General features: G+C 44.9%; 1 protein-coding gene across 1 annotated transcript in view; it reads right to left on the bottom strand.

Moving 5' to 3' along the window:
- Positions 1-6,653: 6,653 nt before the first annotated feature.
- Positions 6,654-20,258, bottom strand: part of RIN3 (Ras and Rab interactor 3) — a 70,235-nt gene continuing 56,630 nt past the window's right edge. Inside the window, exons 8-10 of the mRNA XM_074824971.1 lie at positions 13,492-13,623; positions 9,622-9,785; positions 6,654-7,853 (exon numbers count right to left, since the gene is read on the bottom strand). Coding sequence (XP_074681072.1) covers positions 7,545-7,853; positions 9,622-9,785; positions 13,492-13,623 — 605 coding nt within the window. The 3' untranslated portion in view covers positions 6,654-7,544. The remainder of the gene's footprint in view (positions 7,854-9,621; positions 9,786-13,491; positions 13,624-20,258) is intronic.

Raw genomic sequence — 20,258 nt, 5'->3', positions numbered from 1 at the left:
ATCACATTTGAAGGCACCACTCCTTAGAGGTGACTCAGTAAATGACAAGCAGGGGGCAAATTAGAGGTTATAAGGTGATTCAGAATAGTTTCAGGTTGTCTATACCTTTTTACATGTGGAGACAGGATAGAGAAATACTTCAGGGTTCTTTCTAAAGTCTGTTAAAATATGCAAAATTACCTCCTCTCCACAAGAAAAGAACAAACTTTGACAAAAACTAAAACAGCATCTCCAGAAAGTTCTGGGTAGCTCTACTCAGAGGAGAAGGGTTGTAGAGGGTGTAACTGAAACTGCTTTTATATAAAGAAGAGCCAGATAAAGCCAGAAACATTGGTACTTTCAGCTGTCTGCTGAGTGAGAGAGAGAAATCCATGAGCACAGCTGGTATCAAGGGGGATGGGAAAAGGTAAAAAATATGTGGAACTAGACTTTACTGAATTAAGAAATGAAAGTTTGCACCTTGGGGGGGGTGGTTGAAAGTTCAGATATGTGCTGCTTTTGAGTTACTTCCTGTTTCTTTTCATCTGTAAAGCTTTTTTTTTAGCAGAAATCTAAAAATAAGAGTATGAAATTCTTGAGTGCTTGAATGTGTCGCAGGTGTTCCCCTGATGGCAGGAGAAAGGGTTGGCCTCACAGGACAGCTTTCAGGCAGTCTGACTGCTATCATGAGTGAGTGTGCTAAGAGCCCCCAATCACTTCGAAAGAACAGGAAAAATTACTCCTTCAAAGCCCTGTTTGAATACATACATTAAATCTGCTAAGTTTTACACATCTCTGCTTTTAGAGTTGTTCTGTGCCCTAGAAATCCAGTCTGCTTCTCAAGCACTTAGCATCTTCAATTTGTAGTTTTAACAGTTTTCCTCACCCTCTAGAAATACCCATTTCCTTCTGAAGTATTCAGAAGAGGCTTTTGGTCTTTTGCATTTTCATATCTAGAATGCAGAGGGGAAAAAAAAGCCCTCCAGGTTCTTCACAGGTAGCATCAATGTACAGCCAAGACTCTCCAGCCATACTAAGTAGGCCTCAGAAAGTAATTACCAGATAAAAAATCAGCTGCTAGCACACATTTTTATTTTCACGTTACTGACACCCAGATATCACTTGTACCTCACTATCGTCATGTGCCCTGGCCCTGCTGCACACCATTGTAGCTCTGAGGATGCAAAGCAGAGACGTGAGTGGGATTTTGTTCTCTCTGTTTCCTCCTGCAAGAGCGATTTCCAGAGCTTCACCATCCTAAATGCTACGCATGGCGTCGTTACCCCTTCCCTCAGGGGTGTGCTGAAATGAAAGCAAGAGGCAATCTGCTGAAGATGTCCCTGCACCCACAATATCATCTGGGATGCAGCAGGTTCTTACCCATACCCTGCAAAAAGCATTAACGTGCTATTGGAGTTCCAGTTTGCATCCAGAGACCCATTTCCTTTGCAGACACTCAGAGAACAGCCCCGCAGAAGAAAAAAACAACAACCTTCACCTGCCCTGATCAATACATTTGTTTTAAGGCCTCCAAATAGCATCACACAGGCTTCGTGCCTGCCTGGCAGGCTGTTTATTTTGGGACGGTAATAGAACCTGATGAGAAAATCATTTAAGTATTGTGCAAGGTCAGTCTTACACGAGTGTCTTGCGGTGTATTGGGCAAGGGCAGACACCCCCACTCTTCCTGCAGGCATGCAGTACCTCAGGCTGCCATTCCTAGAATGGTGGGGTGCAGGAATGACTTCTGCAAAATATGGAAAACTGTCAGGTTACCAGCAAATTGTCATTGTCAGGCAGAACAGGGCAAAGTTGAGGCTGTGTTATTTACAAACACCTTTCCTGAGCAGAATAGTTGTGTATATCCGTAAGCCATGGGAAGAGTGTCATTGACACTAGCCAGGGCTTCCTGTCCTCCTCTTCCTTATTGCTAGGAACAGAGTTCAAGGCCCTTTTCCCAGCCATCCTGTGTGAAATCTGCTGTGTGTTTCTACCCAACATCCTGCTGCACGCAGCAGTTCACTTGCCCTCCCTTTGAGAGGACCTGGAGGGCAAGAGGCATGATCAGTCTCCATAGTACACTGTATGCTGACTAGTTCTGTATAATGCAAATTTACATGGACAGAATTTTGTTCAGAGTGCCTGTAAGCACCCTCCCTTCTCTACTAGCGATAAAACAGAAAGCAATTTACCTGGAGTTGCAGATGATGCACTTTTTTAGAGATTCCAGTAAGTAGTAGTATCTTAGCTCTGTCTAAACCAAGTTGCAGCTTAAGGTAAGTGCTGAGCAGCTGTGCCTATCTCAGGGCAAGAGGCTGAAGGCCTCTCGTTCCTGTGCTCAGTCTGCCCTGTGAGAACAGGGATGGAGGAGCAGCAGAAGGGAAGGACACTTAAGCTAACTAAAGTCCTGACTAAGCAGCATTTCATGCCAAGAGCTCAGGCAATTCTGAATCAGAGGCCATTTCCTTCCTAGGGACACGATACCCCAAAAGAGGCAGGACACAACATAAATATTACAAGTCTGTAATCCCATGCACCGCAGGCAGAGCTGGCCAGTATCCCACACTAGCAACACCCATCCAAGGAGGCACTCTGGTGGGACAGGCAGGGTCTTTGCACCAGCTAGATAGGAGGAAACTGTTTTTCACAGTGCAAGGGGTTGAAATGCTGGACCAGGGCCCCAGCGAGGCACTATGATCTCCAGCCCTGGAGACCTGTAGCACTGGAAGGATGAGGCCCTGAGCAACCTTGGAAGACAGCCCCACTTGAACAGGGATTGGACTGGTGACCTGAGGGGTCCCTGTCAGCCTGAATCACTCCACAAGCCTGTGAAAAAAAGGGGTTTGTGCTGGGTTTTGAAGTACAGTTGGTGACTGATGCATGATGAGGTCCAAAAGTTCTTGAATTCAGCAGGAACACTGCGTTTGATTTCAATGGCTTTTATTTTAGGTTATACATGACCTGTCAATGCAATTATTTCAGTGAATTATTGACAGATTGTATCACAGGGTGCAAAGTGGCATTAAATTAGCTCTGTGCATGAAGCGGCCACATGGGCTTTTTGTTTTTTCTTTGCAGAAGTTGCCAGGTTCAGCAGGTCTCTCTTCCTCTCTCTCACAAAGGGATCCTTTCCTTGTGAGTAAATGAGTGATCGTTGCACAATGTTTCTCTGCAAACGAGTGTTTGAGGATGCCTTAGCTGGATTGCACAACCCTACTTGGTCAAAGTCTCCTGAAACACTCCTGTCTGCTGATGGCTCATGTGAGGGCCAGAGCATGAGTCATGGCGTGACCATCTTGACTAACCAGGGGAGGCCACAGATCACCAGACTGGACTGCTTCCTCCTTGCCTGGGGTGCAGCATGAGGAAACCCCATGGCAAAGCAAATTAATAAAATCCCATGGAGCATTTAAAAATGGCCATTTCATTCCCACATTTGACATTTTTTTCCTCACCACCTGAAATGTCAAATACCAGCCCAGAGCAGCACAGGACCCTGGGTACCAGGATCCAGAGGGAGGGACATGCTCAACTGCTTCAACAGTCGCCACGCTTGGGGACTTGGAGCTTTGCCAGGCTCACCAAAACAGCAGCACATTTGTTCCAGACAGGCTGTTTCTGGATGACCCTGGCACAGGCAGAGCCTGAGTCCCCCTGCTGATCTGTGAACTTGGAGAGACAGCAGCCATCTCTGTCCTGGGTCCTCCAGGATCCCATCATTTGGGTCATCTCCCAGCTTGCATTTCCTGACAAGGAACAGCTGTGGTCAGGCCCTGGAGGAGCCAGGTCACTCCTGTATGCCAGAGATGTATATTATATAAACTACCAGCAAAGTTGTTGATGGTGGTTTATACAATGTGACCAAACAGGCCAGGTGCCCCACAGCCTCTGAGCAGCCTCTGCTCTGCACCAAGCCCCAGCACAGGGATTTCCTTCCAGGCAGCTCACAGCCAGGCACAGTAACTCACATTACTGTCAATAATCTCTGAATTTGGGAGAGCCATGACAACCTTTGCAAACCAAATCAGAGCTTTGCAGTTGTTATGCCAGAGGAAAAGGTTGCATGCGAAATTTGAGAGCCTTTGTAAAAGCCCACAGACATTCAGCTGGCACTCCTTGCATTTTTGAAAACTGGGATCTGCAGGTCTGATTTGGGGACTAGGATTTGCTAAATTTTAGTCTGAGCCCATTTGTATTGCAGCGATTTAGCACTGTCGCAGTTTCCACAGGCTCCACTGACCAGCCGTATAACCCCTGGTTCCCCCTTGTCCCAAGGTCCAGCTGCTGACTCAGATGTCCCAGGATGCTGTGAGGTGCTGGAGCCCTTCACTTCATCAATCTGTTGCTCAACCCTGGCTGGTGCAAAGTCTGATTGCTCTCCAGAAATATTCACCAGAAGATCAGTCCTAGCTTCCTTCCTTGCATGTTTCTACTTTAGCCTCATGCCATCAGATTACTTTAGGCTCATCAACTGTGAATGTTACAGTGTAAAGATAATCTGACCAGGCCAAGGACTTTGGCAGACATACATCTTTGCTCCTGGGGCTTAAAATAACTTGCAGCAGCCATGGCAGAGCTAAGCTGCTGGTCAGACACACACACCCCCCCACCCCCCCACCCCCCCCCATATCTCTGGGTCTGGTGCTGGGGACCCCCAGTCCTGCCATACATGGACCCCATGCAGTGTGACACCTGTTCACGGGTGGTGAGAGGCAAGGTGGGTACGTGGCTTGGAGTCCTACCAAGGCGGGGTGAGGAGGCTGGTGGGAGGGGCGGCCAGAGCACTAGTCTGGGCCCATGGTTTGGGTGGGGAAGGGAGGTGAGAGGCAGGGCAGGGTGGTGTCTCCTTTGGGAGAGTGGGCGCAAAACAGGATTTGCAGAGTGTGTGAGGCACAGGTTTGAGAAAAAAGGAAGGTTCGTAAGTGATGCAGCCCAGAGGTTGGACCCTCCTGCTGCCACAGCCCCAGGGGTGACAGTTGAGATCATCTTCAGTATGGCCAACACGGAGCAATCAGCCCTCAGGACATGGGGACATCAGTGATGGTACCTACAGTGGAAACAGGACAACTGGCTTGTCTGTGCTGTGTGTTGGGGATTTACTGGCAATGCTTCCACTAGAGGGGGAAACCGCCATGAGCTCACCCAACACACAGGGCTGGTGGTGGGCTGAGGAGCTGGGCAGGGTAAGGATATGTTGCCTCACAGCCAAAGTGCCCAAGGGACCTTATATCCAGCCCCCTGGTGAGGGCCTGCAGCTGAGCCATTGGCACACGACATCCAGGGCAGCACAGCAGAAGGGCAAGAGCTGATGTCCTTGCGGCAGCCTGCAGGATGGATGCAGGGAAGCTGCCGTTGGGGCAGAGAGGCCAGCAGCTCCCGGCGCCATGGGGGCTCCCTGGGGGCCTGTCCCACTGCTACAGCCAGGAGTGGGGCAGCAGGAGGCACCAGGGGCAGCCCCAGTCCTGGGCATCAGGCACCTCTCTGGGCATGGGGACAGGCTGAGGCAGAGCAGAGCCGTAGCTGTGGGGAGCTGGAGAGCAGCCCTGCTGCAGCATCACTGGGGCAGGGGCTGAGAGCCCTGGGAGGCTGAAATGGGGTCCTGGGCCGTGGGCAGGGTGGGGTAGCCCTGGGGAGGCACTGGAGGGAGCAACACCTGTGAGTGCCTTCAGGGGCCTGAGAGCAGCATCTCCACCGTCAGATCGGTACTGGAAACCTGTATTTCAGGTTTGGTCATGACAGCACAGGCTCCCAGCAGGAGCACGCTGCCCTGCAAGAGGCTAATGGCAGCGTGAGGGAGGGGTTCAGCTCCGGCACCCTGCGGGTGTGCTGCCCCACGGCAGGGCGGCGGTGCTGACTGCTGCACATGAGCAGAAATAACTATGAATTTGGAGTCAGCTCAGCACCAGTGTCACACTCTGCAAGCTCTGCATATGATGGCCTCAAAACCAAGATATCTGTTATTCACTGTTCCTCATTCTTGGTTGTTTTCCCTTCATGACAAGACGTGCACGCATCCCAAGCTGGCAGATGCACGGCACTGGTTTGCTATCTGTATGGCCAGTGTATGCTCCAGCTGGGGCACGTAGATGTGAACATTTCAAGTCCCAGAGACTGAGCGAGTAATCAGCTACATGCGATACCATTTTACCTTTGGAGTTTCAGGAGTAAGGCAGGGACCTTGGGCAACTTGGCCTAATGTGTCCCAATTATTTTTTGAATGTTAATGGGAGGAAACAATAGCAGCTTCGAGCAAAACCCACAGTAAAACACCCTTTCTTTCTAATCAGAGCTTTGCTAGGCCTGATCCCAAGTTTGTGTCACTGCAGTGGAGGTTGCTTGCCTCCATGCAGACGATCCAGTGTTCATAGTGGAAATCTTGCCTGAATGAAGGCACCCAGAAGACATGGATCTGTCTTGCAATTAAGACTCCCATTTCCATTTTCCAATCCTGGAAAATTGTTTTCAAATTTCATGAAAAGTATTTTTGCATTAGTTCAATTTATTCTGTGGGAATTTAGGTTTGCAGGGAAATTTAAGCCTGCAATGACTGAATGACTGAAAGCACAGGTAGAGAGGAGAATTAGCAAGTTCTGTCTGCAACAGCCTGAATTTATTAAAATAATAACCTAGTGGGACTTATAGATATGAAAACACTAGAGAAAATGACAACTGGGTAAAAAGGGACAGGTATTTAATTTTAGCTCTTTTTGAATTTCCAGTTTTAATCTGGTTTGCTACACTGGGCAAATGATTGAGTTCTTTACAAATGTTTATTTTAAAATAATTGCACCATATCACACATGGAAATAAATATACAATTAACCAGACACTATCATACAACCAATGTGATTAAAACTGCTGTACATGTAAAACTGATGGTGAAGACTTTCAATCTTTACGAAAAATACATTGATGAAAATGCCTATGCTACCTGATTTCAGTGACAAATACATGGCAGAAAATCTGTTCTTAGTGAATATACAGGATCATCTTGCATGATCTGTAATTATGTGGATTTCAAAGGCAATGACATGTTGTAGACAGAAATACAGAGATGGAGTTCTGCTACAGGTGGCAACCCTATTCCACTGAATACAGACAAGACTCAGATTATTCAAACTGGGTGAATGAAGGCGTAAATGCAGTCTTACCTCCAAACAGACTGAGGTGTGTGTAGACCTTTCACAGGCCTCGTGCACAGAGGTGACTCACACCTGCCATAATTTATTATGGGGTAAATGTCCACTTTTCTGCAAGATCTCTGGATTTTCTCCACTATCCATTTACATTCTGTGATATCAGCTGGTTGCTAGTGGGAGGTTCTGAGGTTTGACACTTCAAGTTTTCCAGAGGATGAATGTTCTCCTGAATGCTCCCTTTATTTCTGCAAATTAACTCTGCTGAAAAATGCCCTGTATTCAGACAGCATCTACAATTAGCACATCTGCTTTGTGCCGAAGGTCACGCTCCAGAGACCTTCTGAGGTCTGCAGATACCAGAGGATCTCACGAGATAAACTATCCAGCCCTTCCAGGATGACAGCAAACACAAGAGCAGCTCAGCCCTTATGGAAAGTCTGACTCTTTGACAGTTGGAACTGGTGGGGTTTTATGGTCTATTGGTTTATAAATAAAATAGAAATCTTTCTTAGTTTCACTCTTCAGCAGGGAGGCTTTGATATGGTGAGGAAGGGCATCTTTGTCCAGCTGCAGCCACTGGTCATCAACATAAACAAAGAGTCCATAGTCCTTGGGATGGGAGACTTCAAACTTTTCAGCACATTGCTGGCTCAGCTGCTCAGCTGTGGTGTCGTTCCGGGAAGCAAGTGTCCTTGACTGAGCACCGATTTCCAGAAAAGAGATAGAGATGAAATCCTGAAGAGAAACATGAGGATAGATCTTGCAGTTAACACAGTGACTTAGTAAAGGAGGTAGAATTCAGCCCCAAAGCTCCAGCTGCCTGGAGGTCCTAAATGCTCCCAAATGTCCCCCAACCATTCTCCAATGCCCTAGTTATTATCTCTTTTCTCCCCTCTGACGAACAAGCTCTGAATCAACAAATACTTAAATAACACTTAACTGAATAATTAGCCCTGTAAAGATACACAAGTGAAAGCTTTTTTCTGATTTTGGTGAATATCCTTAGTGAACAACATGCAACAGTTCCTTCTTCCACCTTTCTACAGCTTCTAAAGAAATAGGATGCAAAGAAGTAACAGACCAGAGTAACAAATCAAAAACTGGAGAGATCTGGCCTGAAAACCCCCTGTTTCACAGAAACAGGAAAGGGCTGGCAGTATGCTGACCCTTGTAACTCCAAAATCACCCAAACAGCACCTTGAGAGCGTGTCCTCCAAACTTCTTCCATCAGTAAGGATACACCAGAAGTTATCCTGAGAAGGCTGATTTACTTGTATCCTGTTTCAGGCAGTAACAACTGTTGGGGTGACTTTCCCCTTGGCAAATTTATGAGGAACAGAATCTAGAGGACCTTTGGCCATAGTGGAACCTGCGTGTTTAATTTGTATTTGTGAAGTTTAAAAAAATCCCCAGCCTTTTTGGTGAGAAAATACTAAGGTTCCCCAGCAGAAGTGATATTTGCCAAACATTTGGACTATGGGTTTCCAAACTGCATTTATGGAGTATCACTGCAGATGAGTAAGGCAGCCAGAGGGTGTGCAGGGGCATGCCGAACACCTCAGCAGGCTGTTTACCTCCGCCAGGATGGGCTCACATGTCTCTGATATTACCACTCATTCAGATGAATGGAAAATGGCCCTTACACTGCTGGAGGCAGTGGGAATCTTCTGGGAAAATGTGGCATTTGCTTCCAAGCTAGGTACTTGCTATGAGCTGCTGCCAGAGCAGCACTTGGGGCTGGATGGGTATTTGATGTGTCTCAGCCACCATTGACAGGTTCTGAGATCATCAGGGACTGTTTTGACTGCAATATGGGAAGCATATTAAACCCCGTGCTTTCACAGGGCTATGTGGACTGTGTCTACCCCTCAGACTTTCCCCCTGCATTCCCCTCGGCATTCACAATTTTCAGTTTTGCACTGTGAAGGCTTTACAGAACCTGAGACGTGGCCTTTGCTGCCTCCCTGTGGGTGACAATTTGATCACAGGACATGGGGCCGGCAGGGCATCCCAACTGCCCGGTCCTGCACCCAGACTCACCATGGCTGGAGGCCCAGAGCTCTCATCCCTCCTGGGACCCTGTCCCACTGGGGCATGGGGAGGTCTTCACCGGGCCATACACAGCATGGGCTTCAAAGCTAGCCAGCCGTTGTTGGGTCTGTCCCACTGTCGGACAGGAGAAGCCAGGCTCTGGAAGGCACTTGTCTGACTGGCCCTTGGGATGCCTCAGGTCCTCCTACAGCTTTATGCCACCTAGGAACCACCCCTGAGTAGCCTGCTCATGTCTCCTCAGCTTAGACCAGGATCTCCTCAGGCCCCAGGGAAATTTGAAATGAGGTGTGGTTTTTTTAGATTTGGAAATCCGGTATTGTATGTACTCTTGTTTTTTAACAATGATTTGAGTTAATTTCGTTTTAAAATAATTATCATATTCAAAATTAGTAAGTATGGAAAGAGCATGTTCATTTTCCAGGCTTTTTCCCTAGAAAGTAATGCCAGCTACCTGCACTGATGAGCGGGAAGCCCGGGCCTTGTTCAGCGTCCTCCGTCGCTCCCAGCGGTGAATGGAGTCCTGCACCTCCATGCTCAGCTGCCGTGTGACGGTGATTTTGTCGTAGTTCTTGATGTGCTCCAGGGCCCCATAGGTGGTGGTTAAATAATAAGAGCCTGTGAAAGAAGAAGGTCTTGTATGAACATCACACCTGCATGGGCCATTCATTTCCGCTTCCATCCTGCCTGCTTGTGCCTGTGCAGTGGCATCTGTCTAACATTTGCACTGTCAGTGCCTTGCTGCAGGGAGTGCAAGGGTGTCTGGAGTTAACCCAAGAGAAAAAAGAACTAATGACCACAGCGTCCTCCACCCCTTTCTGCTCCACAGCAACGTCACTGCCCAGACCACTAAGGTTGTAGTTGCCCTAGGAATAAACACAGACTGAAGGCAAACTACTACAAAAACTGCTTTCACAAACAAATCCAAACCATTCTTATAACCAATATAAATTTACCCCCTTTCAGTTTAAAGCCATTTCCCTTTGTCCTGTCGCCACAGGACTTGGTAAAAAGCCTTTCTCTGTCTTTATATATTGAAAGGCCTCAATAAGGTGTCCCTGGAGCCTTCTCTTCTCCAGGCTGAACAACCCCAACTCTCTCAGCCTTTCCTCATAGGAGAGGTGTTCCAGCCCTCTGATCATTTTTGTGGCCCTCATCTGGACCTGCTCCAAGAGGTCCATGTCTTAACTGTGCTGAGGGCCCCAGAGCTAAACACAGTACTCCAGGTGGGGTCTCACCAGAACAGAGTAGAGGGGGAGAATCACCTTCCTCGACCTGCTGGCTACACTTCTTTTGATGCAGTCCAGGATACAGCTGACAACATTTAGAGCCTGGGTCCCCTATGGGCTCAGTGCTGTTGAAGGCTGTCTTAGACCTGCAAGGACAAGTCACCCTCTCCTCCTTCCATCTCTATTGACTACACAGGGAGCCCAAGTGTTTGGCTGAGAGTAATTTCTAGACTGTTTAGAGTTGTGGGATAAATCTTGATAAAGCAGAAAAATAGGGGATAAAGCAGTAAAAGTCTGCAGCTAGCCCTTTTCCATCAGAAACTCCCTGACTGCTGTGGTGTGGGCTGTAGCAGGTAGTAAACAATTGAAGCAGCCAGGGAAGCAGCTGGACCTTGATAAGAGCAGGCTTCATCAGCAGAGATGAAGATAAGCACTGATAAAAGGGCAGAGTTGAATATGAGGAAGTTGCTGCTTTGGTTGCGGGGCAGCCTCATGTCAGGACATGGCCCCAGAGCTGGATTAATTAAAAGTACTTTTTCCAGCTGCATCCTGGGCTCAGATCTGTTGATGAGTGAGAGGCTCGGGCCAGGGTCTCCTCTGACCAGATGGAAAGAGTCAGCTTGCAGAGCTGCTTGACGCAGCAGTGCAGTGTCCCAGCGACAGTGGGGATGAGGACGCGTCCCCTGGGCCTCCAGGTGAGAGTATGTCTGGCCTGAAGCGGGGCGAGGGGCCAGGCCTCGGCAGGTGCTGGTAGTGCCCACGTTGTCTGCAAGCCCCCATGCTGGGCCAAGTCCATCACCCTGGCCTCTGTACAATTCCCTGATCCTGCTCCCCTCACCTCGGACGCCAGGAAAACAGGGAGAAATAAAAATTGCCCATCAGCTGGGCACAGCCAGGAAAACAGGGAGAAATAAAAATTGCCCATCAGCTGGGCACAGCTCCCTGTTCTTAATAAGTTTTGTAATAATTGCAGTTGCCTCTAGATGGCACTTCCACATCACCCAAACGTCGCACCAGCCCGCCTGAGGTTTTGTAGCCCTTCCTCAGGTTCTGATGAGCTTCACGGTCATTGCGGCTGGTTGCGTAAGTGGTGGCTAAGACAGCATTTTATTTAAAAGCAGTATTTTTAGAGCACCGTTAAAGTTTGGTGTAGCATAGGAGAGATCAAGACATTGCCATTTGACTTTCCGTACTCAGATGGATCCAATGAGGAATGTCCTACAGCTACATAGGCCCGCATACACCAAAACCACTCTTTTTCTTTACTATCTCCCACAAAATGCTGCTGAGGACAGGCTAACAAGCCTGCAAGTGCCACTTTTCCCCTACTAAATATAGTTATTACCCTCCCTTTTATGTCGTTCATTATCTCTCCTGCTCTGGAAGAGTCTGGGTGCCTGTGGTGGGACCCACAACCTGGTGTCTCCCTGCCCTCATAATCCAGGGAGGAAGATCTCCCAGTCCCTCATGACAGGAATTCATTACATCTTCTTTAAGAATTAATTTTTCTTCCACTTTCCTGTATCTTCATTTCCATACAGTCATTCTGCATCATCTGTCCTTGTCTTTGCCCCAGTAGTCAATGTCACTGTTGTTACAAAATTCATTCAAAGTAAATTTTTGATTTTGAGGCCAAATTTAAATGATTTTGTGTATTGACCTGACATAATTTCACAGTTTTCTCACTTCTGCTTTCTTTTTTTCCTTTTTATTTCTGTGCTTGAATCACCTTTTGCCATTTAACTTTGAAAGGCCTAACTCAAGTTGATGTTTGCCAGTTCCTGTTTTAGCCCTGTGCTTTGCAATCTCATAGCTGTCTTCACTGAGATGTTCTTTTTTTTCCCATTCCCTGTATCTGCAGTTACTCCCAGTCTCCTTTCTGATGTGGTTATCTAGCCAGTTTGACCTGGAACTCCCTCACAAAATTTTTCCCCTTTGACTGGTGTATATATTTCACACAGCCTTTGCTTCTTTGACTTAAGAGACTTCCAGCCAGCATTGTCTTCCATAGCCTGAGCTCCCCAATGCAGCTGACTTCAGTAACCAGACTGGCAGGGTGCCCTTTTGAAATGAAGAACCTGTGGGCAGCATAGTCACCAAAATCAGCTTAGTTATGAAAATGCTGTGCTTAGGATAACATTTTTTCTGCTAACAATTCTTTTCAGCAGAAAAATTAGCCTGTGCAGAAACCCCTCACTAATACTACTAATAAGTAGTGTTGCTACTGCTCATTCTGTTACTACTTACTTTTGCCCACCTCTGCACTGTGCTGGGATGACATGCTCTTAGTTACAGACCTATACCTCCATTTAATGTAAATAAAATTAGTCTGCTGTTGTTTATCCAGAACACCTTTCTAGAACCTCGGTACTTACCAAAACAAAGTCTAAAATAAACCCCATTTTATTGGTTTAGTAACTACTTGGTGAAAAGTGATCTGTGTTCCTAATTCAGAGTGTGTAACCCTGTCACTGTTAGTAGCATTTGCTTCCCAAGCTATATTTAAGAAACTAAAGACCCACAGTTCCCTGGGGTGTTTATCCCTCTAATAGCAGAGGTCTTCATTCACATCCAAACCCAATATTCCTCTCTAACCCTACTTTCCTTTCTCTGCCTCGGTATGACATAGTCAGAGAACATTGTCAAAGGGTTCACTCAAATTTAACAGTAGAGTGATCATGAGAATGATGTATGGCCCCAGGCATACAATGCAGTTTAAGAAATGTGCTCTTTTCTCATTTGAATAAATAGAAGTGTCTGTACAATGAATTGAAGCAGTAGTTCAATTTTAGGCAAAGACATTTTAACTTTTCAGCATTTGGGCCCAGGAACACTAGATGTCTCTGTTTAGGTTACTAATCCAGCAACTCAGTTCTTGTTTATGCTGGGTCCCTGCCTTTCTAGCTGTTGTCTAAGGGCACTGGACTGCTAAAAACAGTTAGACAATAATTTTAGAGCCTCAGATTTGAAAAGCTTGGCCAAAGCTTATCCACAAAGCCTAACTAGTACCTTGCTGCCCCACTTTCACAAACAGTGAAGCAAGGTAAATCATGATTTCCAAAGTGAATATCCCAGGAGCAAACACTGTACTCTACCTTCCCCTAGCTGCAGAGCAGGGTCCATGAGCTCCATCATATACTCCACATTCAGAAGGACTTCAGTCAAGTTGCTGCGGGCCAGCACATACATGAGCACGGGAAGGAAGTCATCTGCACCGTATGGTTTCCCTGAGCAAAGAGAAACACAGAGTGGTCCTAATAAACTCACCACAAAGACATGTTCCCACAAAACAGTGACAGCTTCTCACCCAGCATGTCCTTTGCAGACTTCAGCTTCCATTATGAGAAAAGTTAAAGCTTGAAAGCACCAGCAAAGAAAAAATGACGAAAAAGGGAAATTTAGTTCACTTAAAAGGTAAGTAAACTTGCTTCAAGCACAAACTATGAGCTTGAAAACTTTTAGTGAGCTCCATTACTGCCATTCTTTATTAACTGGAGAAAGAGAAACTTAAACTTTATGGATCGAGACAAAGGATGATCCTTGAAAAGTGAAAAGGCTACCAGCTCAGCCCTCTGATATTAGCAACAAAGTGGTCTACATGCATTAGGGGTATTTATTCTCATAGGTTAGCTCTATGTTTGGGACCAAAGAGCAGAAAACGGAATTTGAGACAGTGGGTTTTAGGACTGAGAACTTCCATGTTTATGTTCCTTCAGAAGTCAAAACATCACACTACATGTTCCTAATTAAAACAGTCTCCCAAGAGGTAGGATCTAAGAGGAAGCATCTTTCCAGGCATGGTGTCTAGCTGAGAAAAAAAAAAAGCCTTTTACACTGGACTTAAGACTAGTTGTTGGACTTAGTGTGCAGCAGATGCTACAGGAACAGATCCTCATGGGCTCAAAATTTCCTGTGTTTAAAACATTCACATCAACATGTGCTGGTTTCATGGGCCATGTGTGTCTCACTTGAGAACCATTTGCCTCACCTCAAAGAATCAAAGCTACCCTTGATATAGCTTCAGTGAAATTATGCCCTAGCCATTTTTGGCCTGTAGTCCACATGCCCTTCCATGGTAGGGCATAAATTCCTATTTCTCAACTGTTCCCACTGACTTATTTAAAATCTTTGCCATGAGTCAGCTTTCTTTTTTTGTCATTCATAGCTGACGCAGATTCTCCACTGGCAAAGAAAGATACTCTTCTGAAGCCTCAAATAAACATGAGCTTAGCCCCTGATTTAAAAAAAAAAAAAAAGAAGAAAAAGTGTGGCTTTAAAATAATCCCAGTAATATATCTAGTGAACAGACAGTTAATTCAGTTAAAACAAAGTGTTGGATGATGAGAGACTGTCAGGGCTGTAATTCAGTCTGTTTCTAACAGAGTCCTCACACGCCACAACACAGACAATTTATTTAATGAAAGCTGGATTAACGCTTTCAATTCTGTTTGCCTTATTATGGCTGCCTTTAGTTAAATGACATAGCCTTAGGTCTTCAACCAAATAGTAAAAGGACTGTATTGTTTCATTAACATCTGGATGGATATTTTGTCTGTTGTTGCCTTGGCTTATGTCTCTGTGAAAGCTTCAGCTCTGTGAAGTGTCCAATTCATTACTGTCATATATATTACCTTAACACAAGCAGCTTAGTGTTACAGCTATTTAATATTGTCTAGCAAAAATAGATGACACAATTGAGACATGAAAATGTACTAGAAAAACTGCATAGAGAAAAGCCTTGTTCTCCTTTTGACCTGAGTAAATCAGATCCCAAGAGAGTTAATTCTGTATAAAACTAGTGTAATGGAAGATGAAATACCAAAGAGTTTGCTATGCTCATTTTTTTCCTTTCTTTAAAAACTTTTACTTTATCATGTAGAAGTTACTGACCAGTGGCATGGATTGGGTGCTTCTGATTTCCTGAAGGCCAAGGGATTTCCAGTGCAACACCAATAGCAGAATTTACTCTTCCCTACCATTTCATTTTCATGACAAATCCATGTTCTGTCTGCTAGGGCATCAGAGAAAGTTGCTCCTTTACAACATGAATCCCTATACACTGGAAAAAAAAAAATGCTGTTTTTTTTTAATAAAATGTCACCAGAAGAGTTCACCATCCAGCCAACAGACTGACCAACCAATGCAGAATGGAAACAGAAACTTGGAACTAAACAATTCCATGTCCTTAGCCTTCAACTCCCAGTGTCAACTGAAATGGAAGTTAGAGGACACTTTTCAAGAACTCCTACAGAATCTATTTATTTTTTATTGCCTGAGAAGTGATTGTATGTACAGACAGGCACCAAGTCAATTATTTTTCATTGCTGTCTATCTCATTTCTATAAACTGATTTAGCTGCTCTGCCCACCAGCCCTTGTTATAAACCCTTCTCTACTTTAAGTTTTCATAGAAATATTATTGAACTCCCAGCTGTTTATATAGCTTAAATGCGAAAATCTGATACACAGTTTCTTTTTGATTAATAAACTCAGAGTAGGGATGTCTGACTGCAATAATGGAAAGAGTACTCATTTTCCATATGCTGTACGCTCATAACCTGCATAAATTACTAGACATCATTTTAATCCGCTTGTGGAAATATGAAGCCTGATTCTTAGATACCCACATCTGTAGCTAAAGCTGAAGTCAGCAGGAGCTGAAGGTGTCAACAAGAGAAAAGCAAAGCTAATCCTCAGGGATCTAGCTCTGACTCCATGTGTTGCCTAGGGCAGGGCAGGCATGGTATATATATATATTGTTCCTACTTCTTGTAGGCATTGCAACAGCTTTTCTCCACTGACTGCACATGGAGCCAAGGATAGGTGACTGAGAGGGCAAGACTCTGAACCTCCTCTTGTTCTCCTGGTCTTGGATGTCACAGCAGGCACAGGGACTCGCTTAGACATGTACAGCCATCAGACCAAGTATGGCCCTGAGATGCCCTGTATCTCAGTCCATCCATGGGGATAATAGGTGCTGTCAGCAACTCAAATATGACCAGAAGCAGGAGGTTCAAAGATATATGAAACAATGCCTGTGAACCAAGACATCCAAGAGGTTGGTGCTGCTCAGTATCCTGCAACCCACATGCTCCCTGTGCCTTGGAAGGCATCAGGGCACTAACCAGCATCCATCCAGGGGCTGCAGCAGGGATGTTCTTGGCAGGCTGCTGCTTCCTCAGTGCCACTTTCAATCTGGGCCAGAGCCAAGCTCCCAGACCTGCATGTCTAGCTCCATCTGTGGTCTCTCACAGAGGGGTATGTTTGCAGCTGACAGAGTTAAACCTAGCTCTGACCCTCCCAGTGGTCTCAGTGACACTGGATCTGAGCTTGCTTGTTCAAGGTGGTGGTGTCCTACTCCAGCTATGACTTGCTTGCTTTATTTCCCCCTCTTCCCTGCAGGATCAGGATACATTTATTTCATAAATATCTGTAAGAAGCTTAAAATAAGCCTTCTCTTCTGCCACAAACTCATCCTATTATGTTTATAGCAAAGCAAATACAATGTCATCTCCTGGCTGGGATGCAGCACTTGGATGGAATGGATATTAATTAAATACATGATTTAAAGCAACTGGAATTCTGCCCAAGCCTCCATAAAGAAATTACAGCCCATTTTAACACATTCATGCTTCTTTTCCCTTTATGTATATTCTGACAACCAGCTGACAGTGATGATGGTCTGCATCTTGCTCTAATAGTTTACAAACACTGGAATGATGTCTAGCAGCAGCTCTCCAGGAAATATGAATTTTAACCTCAGTTTATAGCTGGGAAACCTGAGGTACAGAAAGATTAACTAAGATTTGTTCAAGACCATAAGAAAAGATTGTGACCATCTTTCCACTCCCTAGCATTTTGCTGTCTCTTGTCCATCCCACACTATTTCAGCAAGGTCTGACTTATGGTACAGTTGAATTAAGAGATTTAATACCTGCAAGCAGGATAATCTATTTCAAAAACATATGTTTTACAGATCAGAGGAATTTGTTCCCCTTGAAAAACTTGAACGGGCTCTTTAATTCAAATGTAGCAATTGTGCTAGCTAGAAAAAAATATGTATAATGTCTAGTCCATCAGCCTTCATTAATAGTAACTTATATGCAAATATCTTATTCCTAAAGGTAAGAAAGCAAAACTGTTATGTAAAACTTTATTTTCCTTCTCAGAAGTGAGCAGTGTGGTGGGATAGCTCTGACTTAGTTTTAGGAACTTCTAGCATCAGTTCTACACTGACTGCTGAAGTATTTGAGGCCAATTTCCTTTTCACAGGCTCAGCTATCCCACTGAAGTCACACTGCTTTATGTCCATGCCTTTGTCAACTGCAAAGCCATATAGTAGTGCATCAAGGCAACTACTATTCAGCTGCTCAGTTCTATGGGAGATGGCAAACATCATCCTAAAAGCTAGGGAAAAGAAAGATTCCAATGGAATATATATCCTAGATTTCCTCTTCTTCCAAAGGCACACTATGCATTAGCCATGCAAAACTATGCAATAGAAATTACTAAATCAGATATTTTAGGGCCAATCACCTAGCCAACCTAGCCAACTTCATCACTAGTACAAAACTGGTTTTGAACTATATATTCCAACTCCCTGTGCAGTTCAAAGATACTCAAAAAAAGAAGCTTCATAACCTTAGGTAGTCCACAAGTTAAAAATGTTGCATAAGAAAGTTGTTCCTCTGTTCATTCTTATTGAATCTTTCAAACCTCCAACCTAAGTTTAGAGCCTTTCTATGCCTGATTTTCCCCATTCATGGACTGACCAAGCTTGGCCTGTTTGTCTTACACAGTATTTCTTCATAAACCAATGCCTACTGCTCCACTACTTTTGCTTTTCCATCATTTCTCTTCAACAGAGCGGCAGCTCCCAGGTAGCACAGAGCTGGCAGCTCCAGGCTCACCATTGCCAGTACACACCACACATACTGCAGATTTGCATCTTGTTTAGTTTATCACTCACAAGTGTCACTTGTGTTTTTGATAGAGCGAAAAGCAGAGATTCTTGTTCTATGCCTATCACATAACGTGCCTTTGACTTTTTGTCTGAGAAAAGGTATTTCTGAAAGATAACTAATAAGCAGTTCTTTCTACATAAGATTAGAGTGCTTCTGTATAAAAGAGATATGTGTCCAACTCTCCCTATGGGTATAGCCAGTTTGCAGGGGAGGGGTTCAGTGGGTTTCAAAACTCTATTTTTAAAATTCTTTTAATGCATATTATTCTTACTAACTACTCCTCGTATTTTTAGAAGGCAGGTTACATTTCTGGATTGTAGGTTACATTCTTGGAGGCATACATTGCTGTTATTTAAATTTGCACAGAACTTGGAAAGGTTCAGTGAGACACTGTAATGCTATCATAATTGTCCCTTTGGGGACGATTCACTTACTAATACCACTGCCTACACTGTACATGTGAACATCTGAACCAGTACCTCTAAACGCCTTTTATAGCCAGTGATGAGATAGTCAATATCATCAGTGGAGTTTATCATGAGTCATCTCACCCTAAAACAGACACATACCTCTAGCTAGATGAATCAACTGAACTCCATCAACTAAGTCCCCATTGTCTATAATGAGAATCTAGACATGATGCCCATCTGTGGCCACCTACAGCTAGATGTAGCTGTAGATGAGTTCTAATTAAACATAGATCTATATCTTGTAGTTGTGCTCAGGGGTCTGTTGGCAGAAAGGTGGGTGTATTGACAAAGACTGTGAACTTGTTTTCCTGATTCCTTGTGATGAATCAAATCTGCAAGTTGATTGTCTTCAACTTGAGGGCGAAATATTAGTTTAAACCAGCTAAGGGTCTGACCCATTCAGTTAATTGTCTAAGTATCAGGGAGTTCAACCACAACCAATTTTTCAGACACATTTTGTCATGTAGTATGAATTGCAACTAAACCAGAGAACTCCTCCTTTCTTAAAATGGCCTGATATACATGGAGTCAGTCAAGATTGACTTCAAAATTTCATGACTCTTTCAGCAGTGTAAAGATGGGCACTACCACAGCCACCGATATTCCTGAGTTAGCCTTTCTGTAGTTTTAAAGAAGACTTGGTACCTGTCTGGACACCCTGGACAAACCTGGACTGATGTACATGGGGGTCTGAAAAAACAGGGTACTTGATTTGGTGGTATTTGGACTTTGCTTTGAGATATGAAACCATATTCTTAGGTCAGCTCATCCTGTGATCAGTCTAAAGTGGACTTGGCCTGAGCTACCAAATTGCAAATTAAATGGGACAACATAAAGTTATCATGTTACTGAACAGATAGTTTTTCTGACAGAGATAGACTGATTTTGGTCCTGCAGCAGAGAGAATGATTAGTTTTGTGTTCCACCTGCTCTGGTCTTGGAAGAGGAGGGAACCTTCTAATTCAGCAGTGAGTAAAAGGAGCTAAAACAGACTATTGCACAGGAAACTGAGCATGGCCTCTGCTCTTCCTGTGCGAAGAGCACTGCACTGCCTCAGGTCTGGCTGAAAGCAAAAGGGGCCCTGGGCTGCAGCTCTTGAGATGGGCAGAGAGCAGGAGGAGCATTCCCACCCACTGAAATCTGGTCTGAGAAGCCTGCAGTGCGCTCTTCTGCACACCACCAGCTGGCTATTCCCTGCCAGAAAAGTTTGCTGAATGTTTGATTTTGCCAGGTTGAAAATCAAAGTGATCTGGGGTCAGTTCATTCTGTTGAAGAGGTTTCACACATTTCACTTCTAAGTGGGTCTACTGTACATTTCACTCAATTTCTCTCTGAGTCCACTGTCCTCTGGGAGTTAGACTACAGCATTCTCCTCCTCTTAACCTCCTTCTCTGGTCTGAATTCATTGGGGTACATTTCCTTAATGCCA

This window comes from Strix aluco, chromosome 4 (genome assembly GCF_031877795.1).
Source record: "Strix aluco isolate bStrAlu1 chromosome 4, bStrAlu1.hap1, whole genome shotgun sequence".
NCBI classification, from domain to species: Eukaryota; Metazoa; Chordata; class Aves; order Strigiformes; family Strigidae; genus Strix; species Strix aluco.
Note: the sequence above shows the minus strand (reverse complement) of the source record. Positions and strands in the feature narration are given on the sequence as shown.